The sequence below is a fragment of the Hippoglossus hippoglossus genome, chromosome 10 (genome assembly GCF_009819705.1).
Source record: "Hippoglossus hippoglossus isolate fHipHip1 chromosome 10, fHipHip1.pri, whole genome shotgun sequence".
Taxonomy (NCBI): domain Eukaryota; kingdom Metazoa; phylum Chordata; class Actinopteri; order Pleuronectiformes; family Pleuronectidae; genus Hippoglossus; species Hippoglossus hippoglossus.
Genome location: NC_047160.1, coordinates 16,210,135 through 16,232,703, shown reverse-complemented (window position 1 = coordinate 16,232,703; position 22,569 = coordinate 16,210,135). Strand labels below are relative to the sequence as shown.

The following is a 22,569-nucleotide window of genomic DNA, read 5'->3' as shown; positions in this document are numbered from 1 at the left end:
CTGAGGAATCATGTGTTTTATTTTTCAAATAAAGATTCTGCATAGTCATGAATTAAATATTGGGACCACCAGTATTTATGATGCTGTCTAATAAAAAATTAACCACATATCTGCCATTAATTCTTTGACTTCTTACATCTGTAGCATTTCACTCATCCAGAGTTTCTCTGAGGACACGTGAATATTTGTGAAGGTGTTTTCAGCTCTGGTCTGACTGTAAATGTGTAATGTGCAGAGAGGTAGTGGAGAGAATTAGTAGACTGTGTTTTATCCAAGAGGGATGACTCTGTTAAATGATTTCTCACTGTGTTCGTGAACTCTATGTATTTATCAGTCCACATGAATAAAGGATTCACTCACAGGTTCAGGGGTTGATTCAGTAAACCGTCCAGAAATCATCAGTCACTCAGCAGGACAGCTTGGCTTTTCTCTGCGGGGCCGGTGGGTCAAACAGTGACGCACGCCCCGGCACTTTTACTGGAAACATGCACTCTTCTAGTCAGACGGGTCCAAAACAACGGGTAGAAGGGAGGAGCTCTGCAGTCGTGAAGTTAGATTTAACTTGGAATAACTCACTTCTTGACCAGTTTCCATGGTGACACAGTCATCATGACTCTGGTGACTCTCGTTTAGCATCCTCCCCGAGCAAATAAGTCTAGCCTGCAGTAATTTGTAATGCTAGCGAGATCTTTGCAGGGCAAAATAATGTTTGCCGACTCGCCCGGGGCCAAATTTGTCTGTGCAATATGGAAAACACAGAGTTGAGCTAGATACTGGGTCCCACTGGACCTGACTAATTGAGCAGTTTGTTTTTTACCCATGTTTCAGTTTGTACTCAAGGTTTTATGTTTGAGAAATTTAAAGCAAAGACGGGACTTTTTTGCTTCTTTTAAACCTCTTCTCCTATGTCACTAAAGTTTATGACTCTCAGGCTGCCTGTGTGATTGCAGACTGTAGGTTTCAAGGCAGTAGCCTACAGGTGCCAACACTCATTTATTTATTTTCTTAATTTCAGTGTAATCCAAAAACCATTTTACAAAACAAAACAATAAACACATTCTGTTTTACTTTTACCCATTCCATGAACAAAAAAAGGGCACGCAGAAGAAAATCATCATCCACATAGTAATACACCATGTTGTATGTATAAGTACTTAACTTAAGTGTATAAGTTCTTTATTTAAGTATGTAAGTACTTTACTTAAGTGTATAGGTGCTTCTTGCACATTAATATATTAGTAATATGTCTAATAATGTAATTAATGATTGAGTCATAAGGTCATTTTTCAGAGGAGTGAGTCCTTTCCCTATGATTTTAAAGGAAACACTTTTACTTTTAGTTTACATTGTCGTATTGACACCTAAGTAAAGTTTGGACTTTTTTGAGTTTTTCTTCTTTTTGTAAATCTCGAGCGTTGTTGCAGGCTGCCCTTCCAAACAAACACTGCACACTCACCGCTGTGATACAATCCTCTTCACCCCGACCTCTGGAATCCCAAACCCACGTAGGTCTCATTCAGAGGAAGGGGAGGGAGGGCAGCCATGGAAGGACGTGCAGTGGAACCCAACTGGATGACCCCTTTATTTTGTTAGCTGTGTGGGCCGGTGTGAGGATGGGTTGCAGGATGTGTGTGTGTGTGAAGGGTGAGATGTGAATCTTGTCTTCTCATAGGTTTTGGCTCTATCCACATAGTCTGTGGATATTGAACTGGGGATATCAGAGGATTTGCTCGGAGCAGAGTGAGCCTGAGTTGAAGTTATAGATTTTGTTTGTCCGTCTGGGGCCTTTCAGACACTGAAGACATGGCTGGTGTGGAAGTAAAGAAGTGGCTTTCCTTCTCTGCAATGCAAGGCCACGGCAGCAAATCCTTCAAGCTTCAAATAGCTTGGAGGGAGAGAGAGAGAGAGAAAGACTTAGATTTGAGTTCTAAATTAAGTGAAGGGGGCGGGGGATTTAAAGAAAAGGCACTGGGGGGTGGGGGGTGTTTCTTGCCCCTCGCTCCCCCTGTTTTCTCTCCCCTGCCGGTCTCCTTGGTCACACATGCACACATACCACTCGCACACACACCAACATTGACGAGGGCTCAGTCCTGCTATGGCCACCACCACCACGGAGGAGAGCTCTCCGGTCCCGGCCTCCGTAGCACCCCAGCAGCCTGACTTGGAAACTAGCGTAGAACCCAGCTCAGCGGTGAAGCCTGAGCCCAGCGAGGCCCAAAGTGACAGAGAGGGAAGAGAGGATGAGGAGGACGCTGGAGGAAGAAGCTCTGTGCCGGGGCAGGAGAATGCAAGAGGGCAGAGTCTGGACCCGGACTGGCTGGAGGAGAGGTTCAGGATTGACAGGAAGAAGCTGGAGAACATGTTGTACGGTGAGGTGAAATGTTGAATGTTGGTAAAAATCCTACAACTGAGGGGTTGTCACACGTAATCGTTTTCATCCTCACAGCTGCTTTTTGTGAAACTTTCTCTGTTTCTGACGCCTCTGAAGGCCTCCCTGCGTGCTCCTCCCCGCCGCTCCTTGTTATCTACCTGACCTTGTGTGTCTGTCAGCGCCTCCAGCTGGCTGCTCCCTTGTTGTCACCATCATTCTACCTGTCATTCCCTAAACTCCTGTTGCTGTATCACCGTGATTTACGACCTGTAATTGTTTATGCATTCAGGAGTCTTTTTCCCCCTATTATCATTCCTGTCTGGGAAGCAGGGGTAACTGCCTCTGTTAGTTATCACCGCTCGGCAGGTTTATGACAAATGCCTCCCCTGTGTTAGTGGGGGAAAATATTTCTGACAGTGCGCCACTGCTGCAGATAAGGGCTGATGTTTGTCTGTTTGTCCTTGCACGGCCTCTCGATGGGAAGGCGCTCGAGCAGGTGGAGCTGTGATAACTGGTTGGCTGTTTTAACGTGTGTGTGTGCAGCTGGGGCCGTGCTTTTATAGGTGTTTGCGTGATTATTGCACAGCTCATCCTTTCAGGTGTAAATCTGTCACACTGCACTCGAGATGTCAGTCTGATGGGCTGCGGAGCTGCTTTTTGTTGTTGCAGATTCCTTCTCGATATTGGAGTCGTTCTTTAATCTGTTTGGGCGAGTGGGAGGTCTTTACGTCACCAAATGCCATCAATGTCTCTGGCTAATTTGTGGTAGGCCCCCCCCCCCCCCCCCCCCCCCCACCACCACCCGCCAACGTCTCTATCCACCCCACACTGTTCTCTTACCATTCCTCAGCTCCGGCCAGCGTAACCCAGAGCGATGATGAGGGGTGAGGGCGTTCCTTGGGCGGCCCCCCCCTCCCCGTACCCTGTAAATGTCACCCTGGAACGATGGCCTTTTGTTCCAGTCGCTTGGCCGAGTAAACATTTAAATGTTGACTTTGCACACATGTTTGATTTTGAACATTATTGTGCAGTAAACAGAAGAATGCGGCGCAGGAACTTTAAAATACCGATATACCTTCTTCATGGTTTCTCTCCTTGTGTCTTTCAGCTCCAAAGCACGGGGATGCTGAGACAGGCGAGGAGTTTTTTGAGAGAGTAAGTAAATCTCCACATGCACTTTATTCATGAACCAGAGGACGAAATAGCATAGAGAGAAAATTCATCTTTGTTCCCCAGTAATCGTCCGAGCATGAAACCTCCCACCTAAATGCAGCCTGGAGATCAACGAGAGCATCCCTGCCAACATTTTTAACATTTGTTTCATACCCTGCATCCAGTGATGACTGGTTTTATGGAGGTGGTAATTGCAGTCTTTGAAATGCAAATGAGGCTTTGTATTCTTAGAGCGACGAGATCTGCTGCGTGTCTGCATGAGTCGGCTCAGATTGAACGTGCTGTGATTTGTGTGTGTGTGTGTGTGTGTGTGTGTGTGTGTGTGTGTGTGTGTGTCTACGCCGCATACAATGACTGCCCCGTCTCTCTTTGTCACTCTCTCTCATTGTGTGCGCTTCCTCAGGTGATGAGAGAAACCAACACTCAGGTGAAATGGCCGTCCAAGCTGAAGATTGGAGCCAAGTCAAAGAAAGGTGACGGTCACGCGGTTCTGTGTTTCCAGGCTTGTGTTTTTTTCTTTTATTCTTTGCACAATTTGTCTTTTACACCTTAAACACAGTTCATGAACCCTGTGGGACTTTAAAACCAAACTGCTATTTTCATCCAGATCCACATGTGAAGGTGGAAGGGAAAAGGCCCAATGTATTGGAGGCAAAAAAGAAGATCCTAGAAGTGCTGGAAACCAGGGTGAGGCTGGTACTTGATTATCACGCAGGCACACTTTTACATTTTCCCTGTTACTGTTACACCCCCAAAAGATTTTATACTGAATACCCCTTTGCACTTTTGTAAAAGTATCTTACAATCTGCTCAAATGACACCGTGGTTTATATAACATCCAGGTGAACAAGGTGACTCTGAAGATGGACGTGGCCTACACCGAGCACTCCCACGTCATTGGGAAAGGCGGTGGAAACATAAAAAAAGTGATGGAGGTCACATCCTGTCACATCCACTTCCCCGACTCCAACCGCCACAATGCTACGGGAGAGAAAAGCAATCAGGTTAAAAGTCTCTCAAGTGGCTTTTTAATGAGCTTCCAACGGCTGCTTTAAGAGGAATATAAATGTCATTTAATACCATTTATTTTTATTCCAATGTCCTCCAGGTCTCCATCGCCGGGCCCATAGAGGGAGTGGAGGAAGCCAGGAGGAAGATAAGGGTGAGTGGTCAGTGTGTAATTTGAGAAGAGGCTCCACAGGATAGAATGTTTGTCCCAAAACACAATTTCATCGCTCGTGTCAAAGTCATAGTCAAAAAGCGATTGTCTGTCTTTGTCTCTCTTCATTTCTTTACCCCATCCTTCTCACTTCTTCTTCCTCTCTATCTCATCTTCCTCGGGCTTTCCGCAAAATCTTCGCTGTCCCAGGACCTGCAGCCACTGTCCTTGACCTTTGACCTCCCAGTCACTCTGGTGCCCCAGTCTCTGCCAGAGGCGGGTTCACCACTCATCCAGCAGGTGATGCAGACTTTGGGGGTCAGTGTGAGCTTCAGGGCCGTGCCCCCCCAGCCTCAGGCACAGCCCCCCTTCTATGGAAGCTGCTGCACCGTCTGGGGCCTGCAGGGAAATGCAGCTGCAGTCAAGGTTAGTAAAGAGAAACTGAATCCTCTCTAGAGACGATGCATTTGAGAATAAGACAATTACATTAATATCATATAAATCATCAACTGGCAGAAGGGGACGTGCATCCTGATGGACCTGCTGCTGGGGTCAGAGGTCACAGGTATAGTGAGCAGCCAGCTGGACGTCACCTCTCAGCAGCATCTGTTCCTGTTGGGTCAGAACGGAGCTCACTTCCTGAGCGTCATGCACCAGACCCAGACCCAGATCATCTTACCAGACCTCAGTGCTCCGCAGAGCCCCCCCTCGCTGCTCATCCAGGGCAGCCCTGATGGAGTGTGTCTGGCACGGCAGCAGCTCATGGTACAGTAGGGTGTTTTCTTTACGTTCAGGCAGAATTATGCTTTGAGAACATCCCTGAGCTTTAGAACGGGATGTTTTTGTTGCTGCTGTGATAACAAAAGTTCTGTTGTGTGCTCGTCCAGGACTGTTTGCCGGTGTGTCTGATGTTTGACATGCGTGAAGATGGAGAGGCAGATCCTTGTAAGCTGGCTCAGATGATGCAAGACCTGGGAGTCTTCATCAGTGTCAAGCCCAAAGTAAAACAGACCAGCAAGGTGCAGTTTTACCCACGTAGCTTTGCTGCTTTCTTGTTTTGTTCACCCTCTGAAAAGGGATGTCAATTTTTCTTTTTTAGTTTTGTTGGCTGCCAGTCCCCATCCTTTGCTTATTTCATGCACACTCCATTAAATAAGAAACGTTTGTGGAATGTTTACTTTAATAATGAATGTAAAACGTCTCGCCTTCGCTGCGGTGAGCTGAATAACGATGTAAAACTCTAGTGCTGGTGTGTGTTTATCAGTCAGTGGTGGTCAAAGGGCTGGAGCGGAACATCTCCTGTCTGTTTGAGGCCCGTCGTCTGCTCCTGGGGCTGGAGTCCTGTGAGACTGCTAAGCTAATTGAGGCGACCCCTGACCCCATGCTCTCCGGCAGCGGGCTGACCAACTACTGGCTCAACATGTTGTTGCAGCAGCTTCGACTGTCTGAGCAAGGTGAGGATTCATTCGCATACTATGTTTCCATCAAAATGTATGTTCAGAATTTTTTTTTTATGTGGCTAAAAAAGACATTGTAACAGACAGCAGTGCAAATGGAAACGTGCCCTTCCCTCCCACATATCTAACCTGGATGACACTGAGGTGAATGAGCTGAAAACAGCAAACAGGCAATTCTTCTGCAGTCACACTCACAGATTCACTGATTAGATTTGGGTGGGTTTGATTTCTTCAACCATAAAAGACAAATTGTCACTTAAACTCAAATATTGATTGATTAGATTTCAGTGGTCAAAGATCAAAAGGCAGAGTGACCTCACATGAGTCTGGAATAAAATGCAAAAAATGCAACAGATGCACGTGGCATTCAACTGCAATCTTGTATGGATTTCAAATTTCTAGTACGGAGACGGAATCTGGCTGGTAACGTAATAATTATAGATTCTGTTTCTATCACTTTGGTGCACTCTACGTTTAATCAATATTTCTACACGTCTCAGCTAATTGTTTAATTCATACAGTTCTTTCTCCATTTGTGGTTATTTCTATCTAGAGGGGGGACTTATTGTCACTTTGTGATTTTGTTTGTTCTAATTTAGTTCAGACTAATGTAGCCTTTCTACTCTCTGTCAAAATGTGCCCTTCTTTAGGTTTTGTTTCTGCTCCCACTCCAGAGGTGCTGACTGGTACCAAGCTCCGCCCCTCAGCTCCACCGGGCCTTACCTCTCACGCTGAGGAGGGGAGGACAGGACTGAAGGGAGCAGACAGCCGGCCACTGGAGAAGGTTTGTCCCTGTTTATAGTCACTGTATATATATATACAAGAACTTCCTGACGGACAAACCTCTTTGAGAAACAAACAACCATATTCTTTTGTTCTCCTCAGATCCTGGAAAATGAGGACCAGTCCGGCCAATCCGAGGATGAGAGCTCTGAGGTCATAATGTCATCATCTGAGGTGCGTGATGCAATCAACAGCAGCATCGGCAGGATGGGGTTGATGGCTCGGAGGGGGAGTCTCCAGGGCCCCGAAATTGTCAAGGTTTTTGGCCAGGGCCGACGACATTCAACAGGACAGGCCCTAACCTACAGGTGAGCACTCATGGACGCACCTCTTCCATTAGTGTTGGGGATTGTTGTTGCCTTTACATCAACTACCTCAGCATTTATCCTAATATTAATCTGAGAACCAAAAGTCATAACACAAACATATGTGATTAACCCAATAATGTTTCAATGAAGAGAAAAGCTCCTTGTTGTGGTAGAGAGAAGGAAAGAGGGGAGTGTATGGTAATAGCTGCTGACCTGAGGTGGTCCACACACACACACACACACACACACACACACACACACACACACACACACACACACACACACACACACACACACACACACACACACACAGAAACACAGAAACACACACACCTGCGTGCACTACATCTGTCGAGAATCCGAGATCCCATAAATTTAGTTAACACAGAAAACAGAGTAATGCTTGTTGACCTCATCTATATTTTGTTTTTCGCTGAGTCACTTATTCTGTTCCTGTGCAAAGTTTGCAGTGCTGTGCAGTTTTAATGGAGCAGCTCTGCCCTAACGCACTACGTCATTTTCACACTGAATCTCTCCTGTATTATTGCTGTTGCTGGTCTGATCACAGTTTAACCCTATACGTGTGTGTGTGTGTGTGTGTGTGTGTGTGTGTGTGTGTGTGTGTGTGTGTGTGTGTGTGTGTGTGTGTGTGTGTGTGTGTGTGTGTGTGTCCTGAATGTGCCAGATTGCTGAACACAGAGATGGAGGGAGCGAGGAATGAATGGAGGAACAGCCTGAGGAGAGACATGATGCTGGCTCTGGATGTTCACACTGACTCATCCAAGGCTGAGGTGAGGAATAACAGGAACTGAAGGTCCCCTGTACTCTCACAAACTGATGTATAAACCATAGACTGTATATAAGCTATGGGAAGGCCTTCTTATGACTACAACTTATTCTAAGTCAACACACAATCCAATTTCTGTGACCCTGTTTTAGAGGTATGGACGACAAAACGGATTAAAAAGAGAGGGAACTTTTTATTTGTGGTCTCTTGTTACCTGCTGATTTGCATGTCCGTGACCGCGCTAAGATTTGATTCTGAGAAACGATTTTGGTGTTTTGCTTCGCCTCTAATCTGTCATCTCTCCCTCTCAAAGGTTACTGCATGGTGGATTAACAAGTTTACTGCCACAGCAGCAGGAAATGTTGTTTCCTGCAAGTGATTGTTCCCTGCCTCAATTTTCAACCATTTTCATGCATTATTTATCTACTCTATATCCTGTTTGTGCTTTATAGGATTATGACTATGAGAAGAAGAAACTACTGGCAACCAGAGGTTAGTGCTGCTAAATGTTTCATATGTCTTCCCGTCTTTACAGGAGCTCTGCACAGGTTTCTGCAGCAACAATTAGGGCACTGCTGAGCAAGTATTTCTTTTATTATTGATCCAGTCGCAGATGATTGTAGTTTAAACCACCGTACATTGCTGTTTTGCTCATCAAAAATCAATTCGTATACAAGCAAGCTGTTGATTTTGAAGTTTGAGAGATCAAAGATTGGAAAACTTTGTAACTTTACTCCTTAGACACCACTAGATCAACAGAAAGTTAGTTTCGGTAATATTGGTGTTAAAATAGTGATTTAATATCAAATATTTAGGCCGGACGAAGTAGCCTTTGAGTATGTAGGCAGGCAGGGGTTGCGATCGATGGGAGGGGGGGCATTTCAGTGCTGCTCCCTGCCAAGACAGCTGATTAAAGGGACCTGTTTATGGGCTGCACTGTGCCAAAGTTATAATAGAGTAGCATTGGCACCCCGGCTGAATTCACACAGGGCAGAACACAATGCAGACAGCACACACATGCATGCCGACAGACGTGTGAGTGAGTCCATACATGTGGGGGGGGGGGGACACACATCCACACAGGATACCAGCTCATCCATCATGAAGAATGAGAGCCACTGGGAAGATCTGGAGCCAAATGGTACTAAACTCCCTCAGTCCTTTATGGGAATATGAATTAGCAGTTTGAATGGGCCATCTGCCTGGCTGTCATTAAGACACCCATATGCCAGTGTATGAGTGGGACATTTACTCAAAACACACACACACACACGTCCACACCCATACGACAGCCGAGCAGTTATAATCCTGTTGATATTTCACTCTTTGTGGAGTGCTGCTACAGCTTTTTATCACACATTCACACATGGATCCTGTTTCGGGGGCCAGAGGAGGCCCAGGGTCTCTTTTAATTGTCATGTGTGCAGTGAGTGTGTGCATCAGTCTCACTCTCAGCAAACTGAGTATTATTAATTGTCTTGCCCCATGTTGGCAAGAAGAAGAAGAAGAAGAAGAAGAAGAAGAAGAAGAAGAAGAAGAAGAAGCTCTGTTTGAGATTCATTATTTATCAGCTGAAGCGCAGCTCGTTCGATTTAGAATATCAGAGAAGACGTGGAAAACCTGCGATGCATTTTCACGATAGGCCGACTGCAGATAGGAGCAGATTTGCATGCTACAGACAGTATCAATGAGAAGATGAAAGTGATGTACAGTGAAAGTGAATATTTCTGTGCAGCTGAAAGGTTTTCTACAAGTGTGTACACGCTCAAATCTTTCACCTCGGTGCTGCCACTATCGATGTTCTTACAATAGCAATGGGAAGAATCACAGTGGTAATGATGATGCCACAGATATTATCACAAACTCTACAGTTCCCCTCAGTTCTGCAGAGCTTTTCAGCATCATTTACCCTATTGTTTGGTTTTATTTGTATTTTTCTCTTATTACTCTCATTAGCATTGTTTGCAGCACTTGGCTTGTTTGTGCAGCTAAAGACACAGATATTTACCAAGGAATCAGTGGAGAACAAAACGGTGTTAAAAAGAAAAGTGGATATTAGACCCACATTTGTCAGGTGCCCGGAAACATGGCTCACAGTTTTCATGTTGCTCTGAATCTGAAAGCTAAATGCGTCAGCACTCAGCGGCCGCTGATCATTGAATCATTTTTATAAATAGCCTATATATGTTGATAATATGTCAGTTAAGAACACAGCTTGTGTTTACTGCCCCGATTGGACTAAAAAACCCAATAAGACAGGTTGAATTCTGCATTTTCCCTCTATATGTCCGCTGCATATCTTACATCAGCCATGCAGAGGAAACCTGTGGTCACTGAGGTCCAGACGCCCACAGACACCTGGAGTGGCCTTGGCTTCTCCAAGTCGATGCCAGCCGAGGCCATAAAAGAGCTCCGCAACATCGGCCGCCGCTGCTACAAGCCCTACCTGAGCACCAGCACCAGCACCAGCCAGCAACAGGTACACACGCCTTTAATGCGGAATTCTGCAACAAAAGGAAATGGACCTATGGCTCTCTTTGTTGATTTTATCTTGAGCTGGCTTGGCTTGTATAAATTTGCTGAACTTGCCAAATTCTTTTGAGCCGCCAAAGCTGTCTTTTGTTGCAATACAGTGAAACTAGGACCCCCTGTTGTGGCCGACTAACATGGCCTCATTTATTGGCGTTGCCCTCCAACAGCGTGAAGCATTTATCTCACTGTGTGGTAAGCACAGCCAATTTGTACACTCAATTTCCTGGGGTCTGATACCGTCGCCTCGGTCAACACAACCACTCCACTGCAACCTTCTCCCCGGCTCTTTAAAATCCTCCTGAACGGTAGCTCTCTCTCATCGCTCGCTATCGAGTGATGGAGAAGCTGACTCACTCAGGTTAATAAGAGCAAGAGGTATCCCTCGCTGGCAGACCGAGGCAGGTCTGAGGTAGCACCCGCCATGCCACCAGCATTGATAATTTGAAAGAGTGCTACGATCACAGGTCAGCCACCAGAGGGAAAATGAACTGGATTACAGACATGATTAATAGCTTCTCTGATTGAATCTCTGGACCGATGGATATTATGTCCACTCAAACCTGCGGCACACCAGAGGATTTGTAATCACTTGAAGATATTTGTCCGGTGACCTCGAGCACGGAAGATGGATGAAAGACGGAGGTAGCGACAGAAGAACAAAGTGCTCCGAAATGTTTGAGGATGAAAGTAACAGTGATAAATGTACCGCACACTGTCACAATTTCTCTCTCTTTGTAGCCATGGGCTGCACAGACAGGGAAGGTGTTTAACGGGAGCAACTCGGAGAACTGGAGGGACAGACGTGCATCTGCATCTTCATTCCTGCCTGTCTCTTCCTCTTCTTCCTCCTCCTCTCCTTCCTCCTCCCCCTCCTCACCTGCCTCCACTATCTCCTCGTCTACCTCCTCCTTCCCTGATTTCGTGTCGTCAATGAAAAGAGGCAGAATTGAGAAACCTCGTAAGTTTTATTCTTGTGCTTTGGGTTTGTAGGCTTACGAGCCAACTGCTTATTTCAAATTTTGGCCTTCACCTCTGAACTTTGACCTTTGACTACTAGCGGAGAGCTTCCTGAGCAGCAGCGGCAGCTACTTTGAAGGCATGTGTTCATCGAGGAGGGCGTCGACCTGCAGTCAGCGGAGCCCCTCCCCCCAAATCACAGACGACCTACCTGAGCTGCTCCATCAACTCGGCCTGATCAAGTACATCGATGTGTTTGAACAACAAGAGGTAAACAAATACAGAGCGTAGACTGTACATAAAGATAGACGGCATGACAGCTCCCCAAAAAGTGGAGCCAAATCATCTTGATTGCCCCCCTGGTGGCTGGTTGCAGTATAGGTCACAAACACTGTCCCCTACATGTTAGTGGATGGGACATGGACCAAACTAAAAAATCAATAGTTTAATAACTTTTTCTCAAAGATTGTTTCTGTCACTTGAGTTAGTTCCTATCACACTAATGCTTGTGTGTGTGTTCATGTATCTGGTAAGTTTGGTTTTAATTAGATATTTAATACCATAAAAATGTGGTGAAACATCATGATTGACAGCCGTGTCTGACTCGTGATTGGTTTAGCATGTGAACAGATGGGACCACAATGCTGTGGCTCCACACCACGATCACTCCTGCACAGACTCTGGCTCCAAGTGACGTCAAAAGCTTAAGATTCAGGATACTTTAGCTTCAGTGTGAAAATCCCTTCACAGCTCCTTAGCCAAATTACAGTTACGCATTATGAACAAGCATCATGAGGCAATTTGCTCTCTGTACTCATCCAGATTGACTACCAGACCTTCCTCACTCTGTCTGATGAGGATCTGAAGGAAGTGGGCGTCTCCACCTTTGGCGCCAGACGCAAGATGTTATTGGCCATCTCAGGTGAGAATCTGATGTCCTATAGTTCTTGATTCAGACGTGCTTCTCCATCTTTATTTTTTTCCGGGTGTCACTTTCCGCGTCTTGTGAAAGTAATTTAATTGTTTATCCATCAATCGAGACCTCACCAAGAGCAAGAGGAGGCTCTCGGACACACCTGCGGTGAAACCTGGATACCTGGAGGGCGGTGCGAGCGGTCGACTGCCACGAATCATGGATCTAGAAGTTGCTGCTCAGAGTAACCACTGGTGAGAGGAGATGCCGTTCGGAGCTCTATCTGACCAGCAGGGAGCTGTTTAACATCTGAAAGTGTGCAGGGACGCTGTTGCCAGAGGAAAAGTCTCATCTGCTTTTTTATGAATGATTAAATGAGCAATCATTATGTAAACATTTAAATCCAGTGCCTCTCACCTACAGCCATACCCCAAAGCTTTTTTTTATACAAAATCGAGACAAGGAGGTCTTTCCTTTCAGTCCTCTGACTCTGCAAGAAACAAACATATGACGATGAAGATTATTTTTTTCTTTTGCGGCATCTTGTTTTTTGTGCCTATATTATGCAAACGTACCATGGTAACCACTACATTTATGCAACTGTACATAGATATTTACCAAAAATCACTCGTAATAATGTAATGTATTGTGATATGATAGTGATGATAAATAAAGTTTTGCTTTTAAGTTTTATCCAAGAAAACTGTGGTTTGGGAATGTGTGTTTTCATTGGGTCTAAAAAAAAAAGTGGCAAATTGCACAAACCCCGATAAGCGTCTGAAACCCCTGAGCCACCCGGGCATCCCTGAAGACGGTATTTGTCATTTGAAATCCCAGGGAAGTAGCTGTAGTTTCATCAACTCAGAGCTGGTATCACACCACCAGAGGGCACTGGTGTCACGCACTCTGTTTAATAAATTCAGTTGTGTTGCATGAAAAATAATGGATTTGTCTCCGGGGGGGGGGGGGGAAGACAATAGCATTACAGAATTAAAATATACAATCACAACAATCAGTCAATAACAAAAGTCATTCAAAGACCTAAATATGTAAATACATTTGTTAGAGTGAAGGTAATGTGACACTCCTTCTAATGAGGTTGGTCTCGCCTGACTGCTCACCTGAAAGTTCCAATTTATTTTATCGCTGTTGCCGGGAGTGAGTCCACTGGAACTGCTTATGAATTGTTTCCTGTTTCATTTATGTAGCAGAGGGCTACACCCAGCAATCGGGTGCTATTGGACGGACTTCGCTGGCAGAGAGTTGACGAAGACAGTTTGATCTCGGCCTAAATTTGTTTTGTTACCACGTCGAGAGTGACTGATCCTGTAAAACCTCCACCTGGGGGCACGCGGGGTCTGATCAGCTCCAGAAGCTGCTGGCGGGTAAAGTGGCAGCCACGCATGAACGGGAGCGCGAGTGGAAGTGCTGGGCTGTGACAGATTAGGCAGAGATGATCCCTATTTATTACAATGTCTCTGCTAATTACAAAGACAGGCTTTAGACCCATGATCCTCAAAATCTGGTCCTCGGGCCTCGGTGCAGCGTTGGATTTTTTATTCTGTCAGGTAGTTAATTGCACTCCCTTGCAGTGGCAGGTCTAAGTCGGTCCTTGATCACACAGCTAGAATGAAAACTACCTGAAAGAACCAGCAGTGCTCTACACCCTGAGGACTATGGAGAGCCACTTGGACTTTTCACCTGCTAAAGTGGCAATCATGGCACATGGCCCAGATACATGGTGGGTGTGCAGAATGAGGCTATGAGCGGACTCCATCTGCAGCCTGTCCTGTGGTTGAAACTTGATATCAAGATGATGCAGTGCAAGTTAACCCTTTATTGTTATAGGATGTGAAAGCTCGGCTGCTTTATGATTCATCAGCTTGATCATGGTGGTGTCTCCAATGTTTCTTGTTTGCTTATTGATCAGTCATGTGATTGACAATCACCATAGATACAAGGTATAGTTACAGAATAGCTTGACAAACCCAGAATTACATGAGAAGGTCAACATACACACTTTAATGTTTATGTGGTAAACGGGAAGCTGGTGCCCTGGGATACTTTTGCGACATGCCTAGGGTTTACCACTCAGTTCTGTACCTCACTGTGTGTGTGTTGTTAAAGTTACAGATTGTATGATTCGGTGGTTTACCAGTGATCTGTATTAACACAAGAAAGATGCTTGACAAGTGCATACCTCCCCCAAGGCTATCACCCTATCTAAAAAATTTAGACAGAGTGAAAAGAAATAGCTGAATCCGCCTGTTTATCCAGATCCGCTCCAAAATGTAACTCCTGATTCTTCTGGAGGTCATGCCCCAGCCCTCCAAAAAATGTCATTGAAATGGGCAAAGTAGTTTTTGCATAATCCTGCAAACTAACAAACAAACAAACGCAGATGAGACACTAACCTCCTTGGTGGAGTTAATTAGACGACTAACAACTAAGACCTAAAACTACATAATAACTAAAACATCATGGCAAAAGACAAACTACATAACCCCCCCCCCTCAATCACCAACTGCTTAAAGACCCCCTCTCAGAGCAGTGGAGGGATTTACATGACAGAGAATCCATCTGTAGACAGTGGAAATGCAGCCAATAAAGACATGAAAGAGAGGAATAAAGTGCCCTGAGGATATAACACAACCACGCAACTTCCTTACTGAGATAAAGATAGAACTCACTCCAGGATTAACAATAATGAGACTGTGTGTGTGTGTGTGTGTGTGTGTGTTTGTGAAGCCAGCGAGGGTTGAAAGTTAGCGCTGGTGTGTGATAGATGTGTTTTGTGGTTAGGAGGCGAAATGAACTGCCATGTGATTAAAAATGTGAATATTTTAGGCTTGTGATTACTTGAATATATCCTTGTCTTGCTCATGATAGCTTTTCGAGTAAAATGAACGTGACTTCTGGTTGTTGCTTTCTGTTGCGACAGTTGGGAGCATGCTAAGTAAGTAAGAAAGAAAAGAAAAGAGATTTGGGGGAAGTAAATAATGTGGGAACACAGCCAGTTCCACCTCTGCCTCCAACTACTGAAGGATGAGAGGACGACCTGAAGAAGTGTCATCGAAATAACATAGAGTAGAACATTTCTACAGACCACAGATTGTATATAAAGATCGATGACATGACAGCGAACCAAATGTTAAACCAAATCATCTTGACCGCCACCTGACTGCAGTATAGGTCATAAACTCTGCCTACTCCATGTTAGCAGATGGGACATGGGCCAAACTACAAAGTCAAAGTACGCATTGTCACACCAAGTGTTTATTTTTCTAGAATGTATGGTTTTATTTGGTTATTTCTCCAAATTACTTCAAAAGAGCGCGGTGCCTCTATCCGGGATATTTTGGCCTTACTTTTTTACAATAAGAGGAAGTGCAGATCCATTGACCATCTTTATGCACGATCCAAGTCAAGCAATGAACAATTTGAAAAGCTTGGGAGATGATAAAGTAATAAAGTCGAGTATGTTTTATCAAAGGAGCTGAAATAAAACCTTGTTTATCTCAAAGCAAACAAAGAGCCAAGTCAGAGCCTCAGGCCTTGTCTCCACGACTGCTGATATTTTTTTTAACTGATATTTTCCCCTTTGTTCCCCACATGACCTTTGTTTTACAAATTATCTTTGTCCCGACGAGAAATAAAAAAACACTACAAATGCTCAAAAAGCATGCCGGGCCAGTAGGTGGCGATGAAGTCTACATCCGTCAGCTTATTCTCCTTTCAACCGGTATATGCATATCCACTTCCTCCTATCGTACAAAAATGAAGCCAAAATATCCCACATTTGGGTGCAGCCATCTTGCACTTTTTAAGTCATTTGTTCTGCATTAGTGTGGAAAATAAGAGAAAATGGTTAAATGGTAAAAGGGACGACACCTGTAGGATTATGCTAAACCTTGGAGATGCAGTGGAATAAGCAGAATTCGCATCCATAATTCACACAAGGCATTATGGGACTTAGAATAATGTAGATGCAGGAAAAAGCAGCAGAATTGAGACATTTTCTTTACAGCATTTGTCATGTAGCCTGAGGAAAGCAGAAGACGCTGCAGAATTGGGTGATTATACACCTCCCCCCACATTTTGTCCTAATTCGATGCACATAGTTAAACCCGTCGTCTATTGTGTCTGACAGAGTGTGTTGTGTCCTGCTTATTAGGCTGTTTCCAACCAGAGGACTCAGTTGTCCTCACAGCGTCTGGTTGTTGTTACAGTGTGTTTTCAAAGTGCTGAGCGCGCCGTTTCAAGCCAATGGGGTCAGCTGTCCCATTAGCCGGTGATTTTACAAAAACACTCATTAAGCTTTTCATGTTCTTTTGCTTGCACTGCTCGCTTTGTGGGTCTACACTCTCAAAGGCAAATGATAAGGGTAGTTTCTGCAGCGACCATTTAAATCTGCTTCTAACTGGGGAGCCTGCGTTCCCAAGGTTGGTAAAGGTCAGAATTGATGGAGGGCTTTGACTGCTCTATTTCAGAGAAATCTTGGCTTCAGAAAAATATAAAACCCAAAGCACTGGAAAGTCATATAAATGTGTTTGTGGTTTCAGTGAGGAAAAGACGTGTTTTTATTCAATCACGGTTTGGCGAAATGATATGAAATTCGAGAGGTGTTGTAAAACGGTAGAACAGCAGACACATGGACACAGAGCTGTAAGGTTCAAAAGACACCCAAAGTGCCACTTTACTTAAATTTTCAAAGTTACAAATAAAAGTTCACTTAGTTGACATGGTGGAGATTTCAATTTCAAATTACTGAACATATCCGATGTTGGGAGGCAGAACAGAGCCTCTCCTCTGCTCGCCCGACTTCATGTGTCCTCCCAGCTCAGGAGCAGCTTTTTTTTTTTTCCTCTAGTGTCCATGCACAGTCAAACAGCCTCAGCAGCCCCGACTGACCACTCAGTAAAAGTATAGATGGCTGAGATGCTGCAGATTTTGGACTGTAGGCCGTGCAGTTCGCTTTTCTACACCGCTATCCCTCTGCAATGCAACTTCCTACCTCCTGAGATTGGGAGAAGAACCAAAGAGACACTAGACAGCATCAACATAGCAACAAAGTATTGTAGCAGCCAAAGAGGCATCACTTTCTGTTTGAGATGCATAGAGCTAGACCTGGCCAGGGAATCTCTCTTTTACAGAAACACGATGAGGAACATGCAACAACAACGACAATACATCATTAATCTCATTGCTTCCCGGGCTTTCTTGGACATTCAGGATCAACGATTAAATAATTTACAATCCTCCATGAAATAACAGAGAGGGAGAGACAGAGAGAGAGAGAGAGAGAGAGAGAGGGGGGGGGCATCTCAGAGCCTAGGAATGTGGCGTCGAATTGTGGAAACATTAATGGACACATGAAGGAGCCCAACAGTGGGACACAGAACATGAAGGAGTGAAGAATGAACTGCTGATGGAGGAACGGGGAAAGAAATCCCCGTTCTGGCCTTTCCTGGAGGAAACATATTTACATCCAATACATCAGCTAATATATGTGGGCTCACAGACTGACCAGAGGCCCCGACATGGACACACAGAGATGGAAGAAGGAGGGATAGAAGCGGGGAAAGGAGATAGAGGGAGTAATAGAGAGAACAGAGAAGAGTCCTTGTTAGAAGAGGTTAAAGATGACGGGTTGGGGGGAAGCAGAACGTGGACAGAATCTAACAGGGGGCTTGACAGTTGTTGATGAAATCTAATAGGCTCTCTGTTTGCTGTCTGAGGAAACACTTGAAAAGGAAGAGGTCGGTTGAGTTTCACCGAAGAGAGAGATTTGAATAAGGGATGGGCATTACAGGAGCAAGTTCAGGAGCCAAACGATGGACCGCTGCCAAGGTAACAGGAGGAGGAGGAGGAGACATTGGAATGGCTTCAGATCTGTGCTGAGTTAACGGAGTTTCCTGGTCGGGCTGATGGCAGAGTAAAATGAAGCGGAGCTACCAAACGTAGCCGACCTCGTCATCCTTGTCGTCTTCCTCGTCCTCGTCGTCCCAGATGGCGCCTCTGGGGTGGATCCGGCCCCGTCTCTTCTTCTGCCGGCTCCGGGCGCTCGGTGATGGCTCCTCCTCCTGGTCATCGAGGAGGATGACTGCTCCGCCGCTGCCAAAATCCCCCGATGTCTCCTGGTCCTCGTCTGTGGGGAAGTTCACAAAATCATAGACAAACAGGAAGATCTCTGAGTAACAGAGCTTGTACAGTGTGTGATTCCTCCCTCCATAAAAACAGGTAATGTACGGCAGCTTGTGGTTGCTCTCTTTGCCGCCAGTGGCTTTCTAATCTGGTAGATCCTGAGAGATTCTGTATGTCTGAATTTTAAGCTAAATACTGGACAAACCTATCGACTAATTCCAGAAATCTTTGTCTGTATGTGGCTCGCATACCTTGAGAACTGTTCATTTTATCGGCTTCACATTTGATAAATGGAATGGCAACAATAGTTTCTTGTTTATTTAAGGGTTGCACTGAAAAGACATCTCTCTTACAGCTTCAGAAACAAATATATGACCAGCATCACCACAGGCACAACAAACAGCTCATTTCAAACTTGCAGGGTTAGAATGGGCCCTGTACGAATGTATTAAACTGATATTGATAAGTGCCCTGTGTGACTGACCAGAATATAAAATCTGTTTGTTGGCAGCACAAAAAACAAACACAAAGCTCCTGTCTATCAAACCTCAACACAACATAACACAGAGTCAAGTGGTTGATTAAGTAGCTTTCTCAGCGGTGCCTGGCTCAGCCCAGATTCATCAAGTTATACCTAATCCGGTTGAATCTGGTGCCGCTGCAGACCAAACAGGAGCCGCTGACTCTGCTGCTGCCTCCAGCTTTTTCGGAAACCTGGACCCTGAAATCCTTCTGTTCAAAATAACCTGTTTTCACCTGGGTGTTAGCGTGCTCTGGTTGAGTGGCACTCGCAGTGTTAAAATCGGTTTGATGTCTTTTGGACAAGTCAATGGAGAGCCTCTGCTACCTGTTGGCTCTGTGCAGGGCCAAATGGGACACGTCCAACCTGCTGCAGCCTGAGGCCACTCAGAGTTAGACTTGAGCTTGTTAGACCGGAGACAGAGAGCTGCTGCTGCTGTCTGTGTGTCTGTGTGTGTGTGTGTGTGTGTGTGTGTGTGTGTGTGTGTGTGTGTGTGATGGCCAGAGAGACACTTCATCAATACTGGAAGCTGCAATTACTGGCTTTGGACTAGACTGGCATTCGAGCAGGGCGTAATCTATGACTTTGAGTCGGCCGTGTGATTGGTAATCAGTATGTCTCCCTGGATTCATTCTTGCTAATTATTGTTCTTTTTTCCCCACTATTAAATCCCAAGTCATTGATTTGTGCGTCCATTGACTTTTTGACCGTTTCCTTTGAATGTCCACTGTTTGCTGGTGAACTGTAACTTTAACATGACACTCTTTTTGCCCTGTCCACACTAATGTAGATTTTTTTGCAAAATAAACTTTCCCCTGAACCTTTTTAAGTCACTAAAACAGATATTTTTTTCAAATGCTTTCTGTGTCCGTGCGAAAACATGTCAAAATGAAGCCTTAGGGGAAACAAGGATGTCACGGGTCACTTCACGCTTGCCAGTTTTTGCTTTGTGTAATGAGCATGCGCCAGAAACAACGGCAACCATGGTGTAAATATGACATTGACAGGAGAATAACCTCACTGAGCATTGTCATGTTCCTCTGTGGCATTTGACAGATCTTTGATGGAGATTTTACCGAGTGTTCTTCTCTGGACAGAGACATTTTGTAAAATGAAGGTCGTTAGGACGAAGATTTTTTTTTTTTAAATGCAGGGGAAAATATCTGTTAAAAAAAATAAATCTGCAGTAGTGCTGACAAGGTCTTAGTCTGAATGCAACATCTACAGCAGTTAAAGTGTTTATTCTTTTCTACAAGGTGCAACTCAGACACTGCTCCAAATTCATATTTATTACAAATCTTCTGACATTGCTCTCTGCTGACAAGCGTGACAGATTCTCCTACTTGACTTGTAAGACGCTGGTCTTTTATCAAAGCTACACGTGCTAAATATCAGGGAGATAGAATAAGACATATGACTGATGGTAAACCAGCCCGACTCTCTCCAGAGGCATGCCTAATGTTATCTATTTCTTAAATGATCACTGTTGCACAGAAGCCAGCACGGATAAAGACGAGGAGAGATACCGAGCGAAGAAATAGAGCAAACGTGATTCTCGTCAGATAGAACAGATAACAAAGGGAGAGAAGAGAATCAAAGCTCTGCCTGTGAAAGACCGTTATTGGGAGCCAATTTGGGCAAACACAACACAGCCAATGCTCACTGTTGTTGAACTGAATTATCTGTGGGTGTTTGCACGTATTGTTGTGCTTCCTTTTATGTGTGTGTGTGTGTGTTGTGATTTTATACCGCAGTTGGGGTTGCCCTGTTTTCTGGAGCCAGCGATCTCGTTGCCATATTTGTCCACACACCAACACTGGCCGGTGCTGCCATGGCACTGGGTTGGTTTAAAGTAGCCCTCCTCGGTACAGCGAGGAATATAAGCGCCTAGAATCAAAGGGAGGAAGGGAATGAAACATAAGCAGTGATAAAAAGAGACAGGAACCTTTGGGAAGATCAAACCGACAAAGGTAAAGGGGTCAAATCTGATGCCAGGTCAGGTGACATGCACTGCATGAGTCCTGTGGCTGCAACCCGAAGTTGTGTGTTCACGGAGGGAGATCAACAATCAATTACTGCTTCGAAGGTTGAAAGGCAACGACAATACATCCTGTTTAAGGGGAAGCAATCACTTTCAATAGAACACGCACACACACACATACACACACCAATTTTCTGTTACCTTCATTTGACCCAGTCCGAGCTCATTTTTCAAGCTTTTTTTTTTTTCATGCTGTTGTTGTGAGCTGGATCAGTGAATGTTCTGCCCGTAGGGAACAAACGACACGTGTACAAAATGTCAGGATGTGTTTTATTGTACGTGTGTGTTTCTGCCTGTGTGAGTCAAGTGAAAAGGGACATTCTTTGTCGCGTGTGTGTGTGTTGTGTGTGCTTGTTAGCATCAAAAGCCGTTAATCATTCAGACTGACCTATGAGGCTCTTCCTTCGACTCTGATTCTGGATCCTGCTCTTTTCAGTTTGGCAAGGCAGCCCTGCAACCAGAGAACATACAAAACATTTGAATTTAAAATGCTTTCTTTAGTTTCCTATTCAACTGGTCAAAAACACACAAACACCCACTAACATCTGGCTTTTGTCTCCACTGGGGATGGAAGTTACCAATCACTCCCTGGATAAATCACTCTCCAGTGGACACAGGTTTTTATCGGCTCCGGTTCCAATCCGCAGTGGAAACATGAAACCTGGGTGATCGTGCTAATTTCTTTTTCTTCTTTATTTTGTCAGTTTAGACCTTGGCTCTGCACCTTTTCAATTGTCCAGTGCGTGTCACAACAGGGACACGCACTGGACAATTGAAAAGATGCTTGTTGAAAAGGCACTGACTGGACTTGGGGAAAAATGTGAAACTGTTATTTTTTCTTCGTATCATGCAAGATGCAAGATGGCATGGTTTCAGGCACGTTGGTTCCCGGCACGTTGGTTCCCGGCACGTTGGTTCCCGGCACGTTGGTTCCCGGCACATGTCTCTTCCTCTGTCTTACCATCTACTTTGCTCTGGTTACTCCAATTTCATACCGTCCTATAACATCTAATTTAAGCCGTTTTTCAGACTCTGGAGGATGTCCACAGATTTAGCTCTGGACTTTCTCCAGTGTTTACCTTTTACACATGATCAACCCTAACCCTTTTCTTGAAGTAAAATGTCCAATTCTTCAGTTATCAGTTTGTTCCCAGTCACTTCATCACTCACTGAAAACCTGAATTTCTTACCTGTTTCAGTGCGATACAACATTCAGGTTAAAAGCACAGTTAAGTAACAAAAACTGTTTTTAACCCCTTATCCCCAGCTTCCCCTTCCTCACCCACTGGTTTCTGGAAGCAGTAACACCACTCGTTGTTTGACAGCTTGCCGTCCTTGAAGGAGTCGCACGAGTTGAAGAGGGGCTTCATGCACAGCTCATACTTGTCCAGGTAGATGGCGCTCAGCTCCGATTGGTCCAGCAG

The 22,569-nt window shown here is 44.9% G+C and overlaps 2 protein-coding genes across 4 annotated transcripts in view; one reads left to right on the top strand and one right to left on the bottom strand.

The window, feature by feature from the left end:
- The first annotated feature begins 2,014 nt into the window (after positions 1–2,014).
- bicc2 (bicaudal C homolog 2) lies at positions 2,015–13,134 on the top strand. Its single transcript, XM_034598920.1, has 19 exons — positions 2,015–2,369; positions 3,480–3,526; positions 3,948–4,017; positions 4,152–4,231; positions 4,387–4,548; positions 4,653–4,706; positions 4,914–5,129; positions 5,220–5,468; positions 5,591–5,722; positions 5,968–6,157; positions 6,811–6,944; positions 7,046–7,251; positions 7,937–8,042; positions 8,491–8,530; positions 10,348–10,517; positions 11,309–11,528; positions 11,628–11,797; positions 12,350–12,449; positions 12,568–13,134. Exons 1-19 carry the CDS (start codon positions 2,096–2,098, stop codon positions 12,696–12,698), a joined length of 2,751 nt encoding a protein of 916 aa, XP_034454811.1. The 5' UTR covers positions 2,015–2,095; the 3' UTR covers positions 12,699–13,134.
- Positions 13,135–17,106: 3,972 nt separating this feature from the next.
- The window catches only part of LOC117769787 (testican-1-like), a 94,699-nt gene continuing 89,236 nt past the window's right edge, over positions 17,107–22,569 (bottom strand). For all 3 annotated transcript variants that reach the window (XM_034598925.1, XM_034598927.1, XM_034598926.1), the window contains 4 exons: positions 22,428–22,569; positions 21,534–21,596; positions 20,854–20,991; positions 17,107–18,588 (listed from right to left, as the gene is read on the bottom strand). The exon at positions 22,428–22,569 is cut by the window's right edge and continues 80 nt beyond it. In XM_034598925.1, the coding sequence (XP_034454816.1) occupies positions 18,392–18,588; positions 20,854–20,991; positions 21,534–21,596; positions 22,428–22,569 (540 nt within the window). In that variant the 3' untranslated portion in view covers positions 17,107–18,391. The remainder of the gene's footprint in view (positions 18,589–20,853; positions 20,992–21,533; positions 21,597–22,427) is intronic.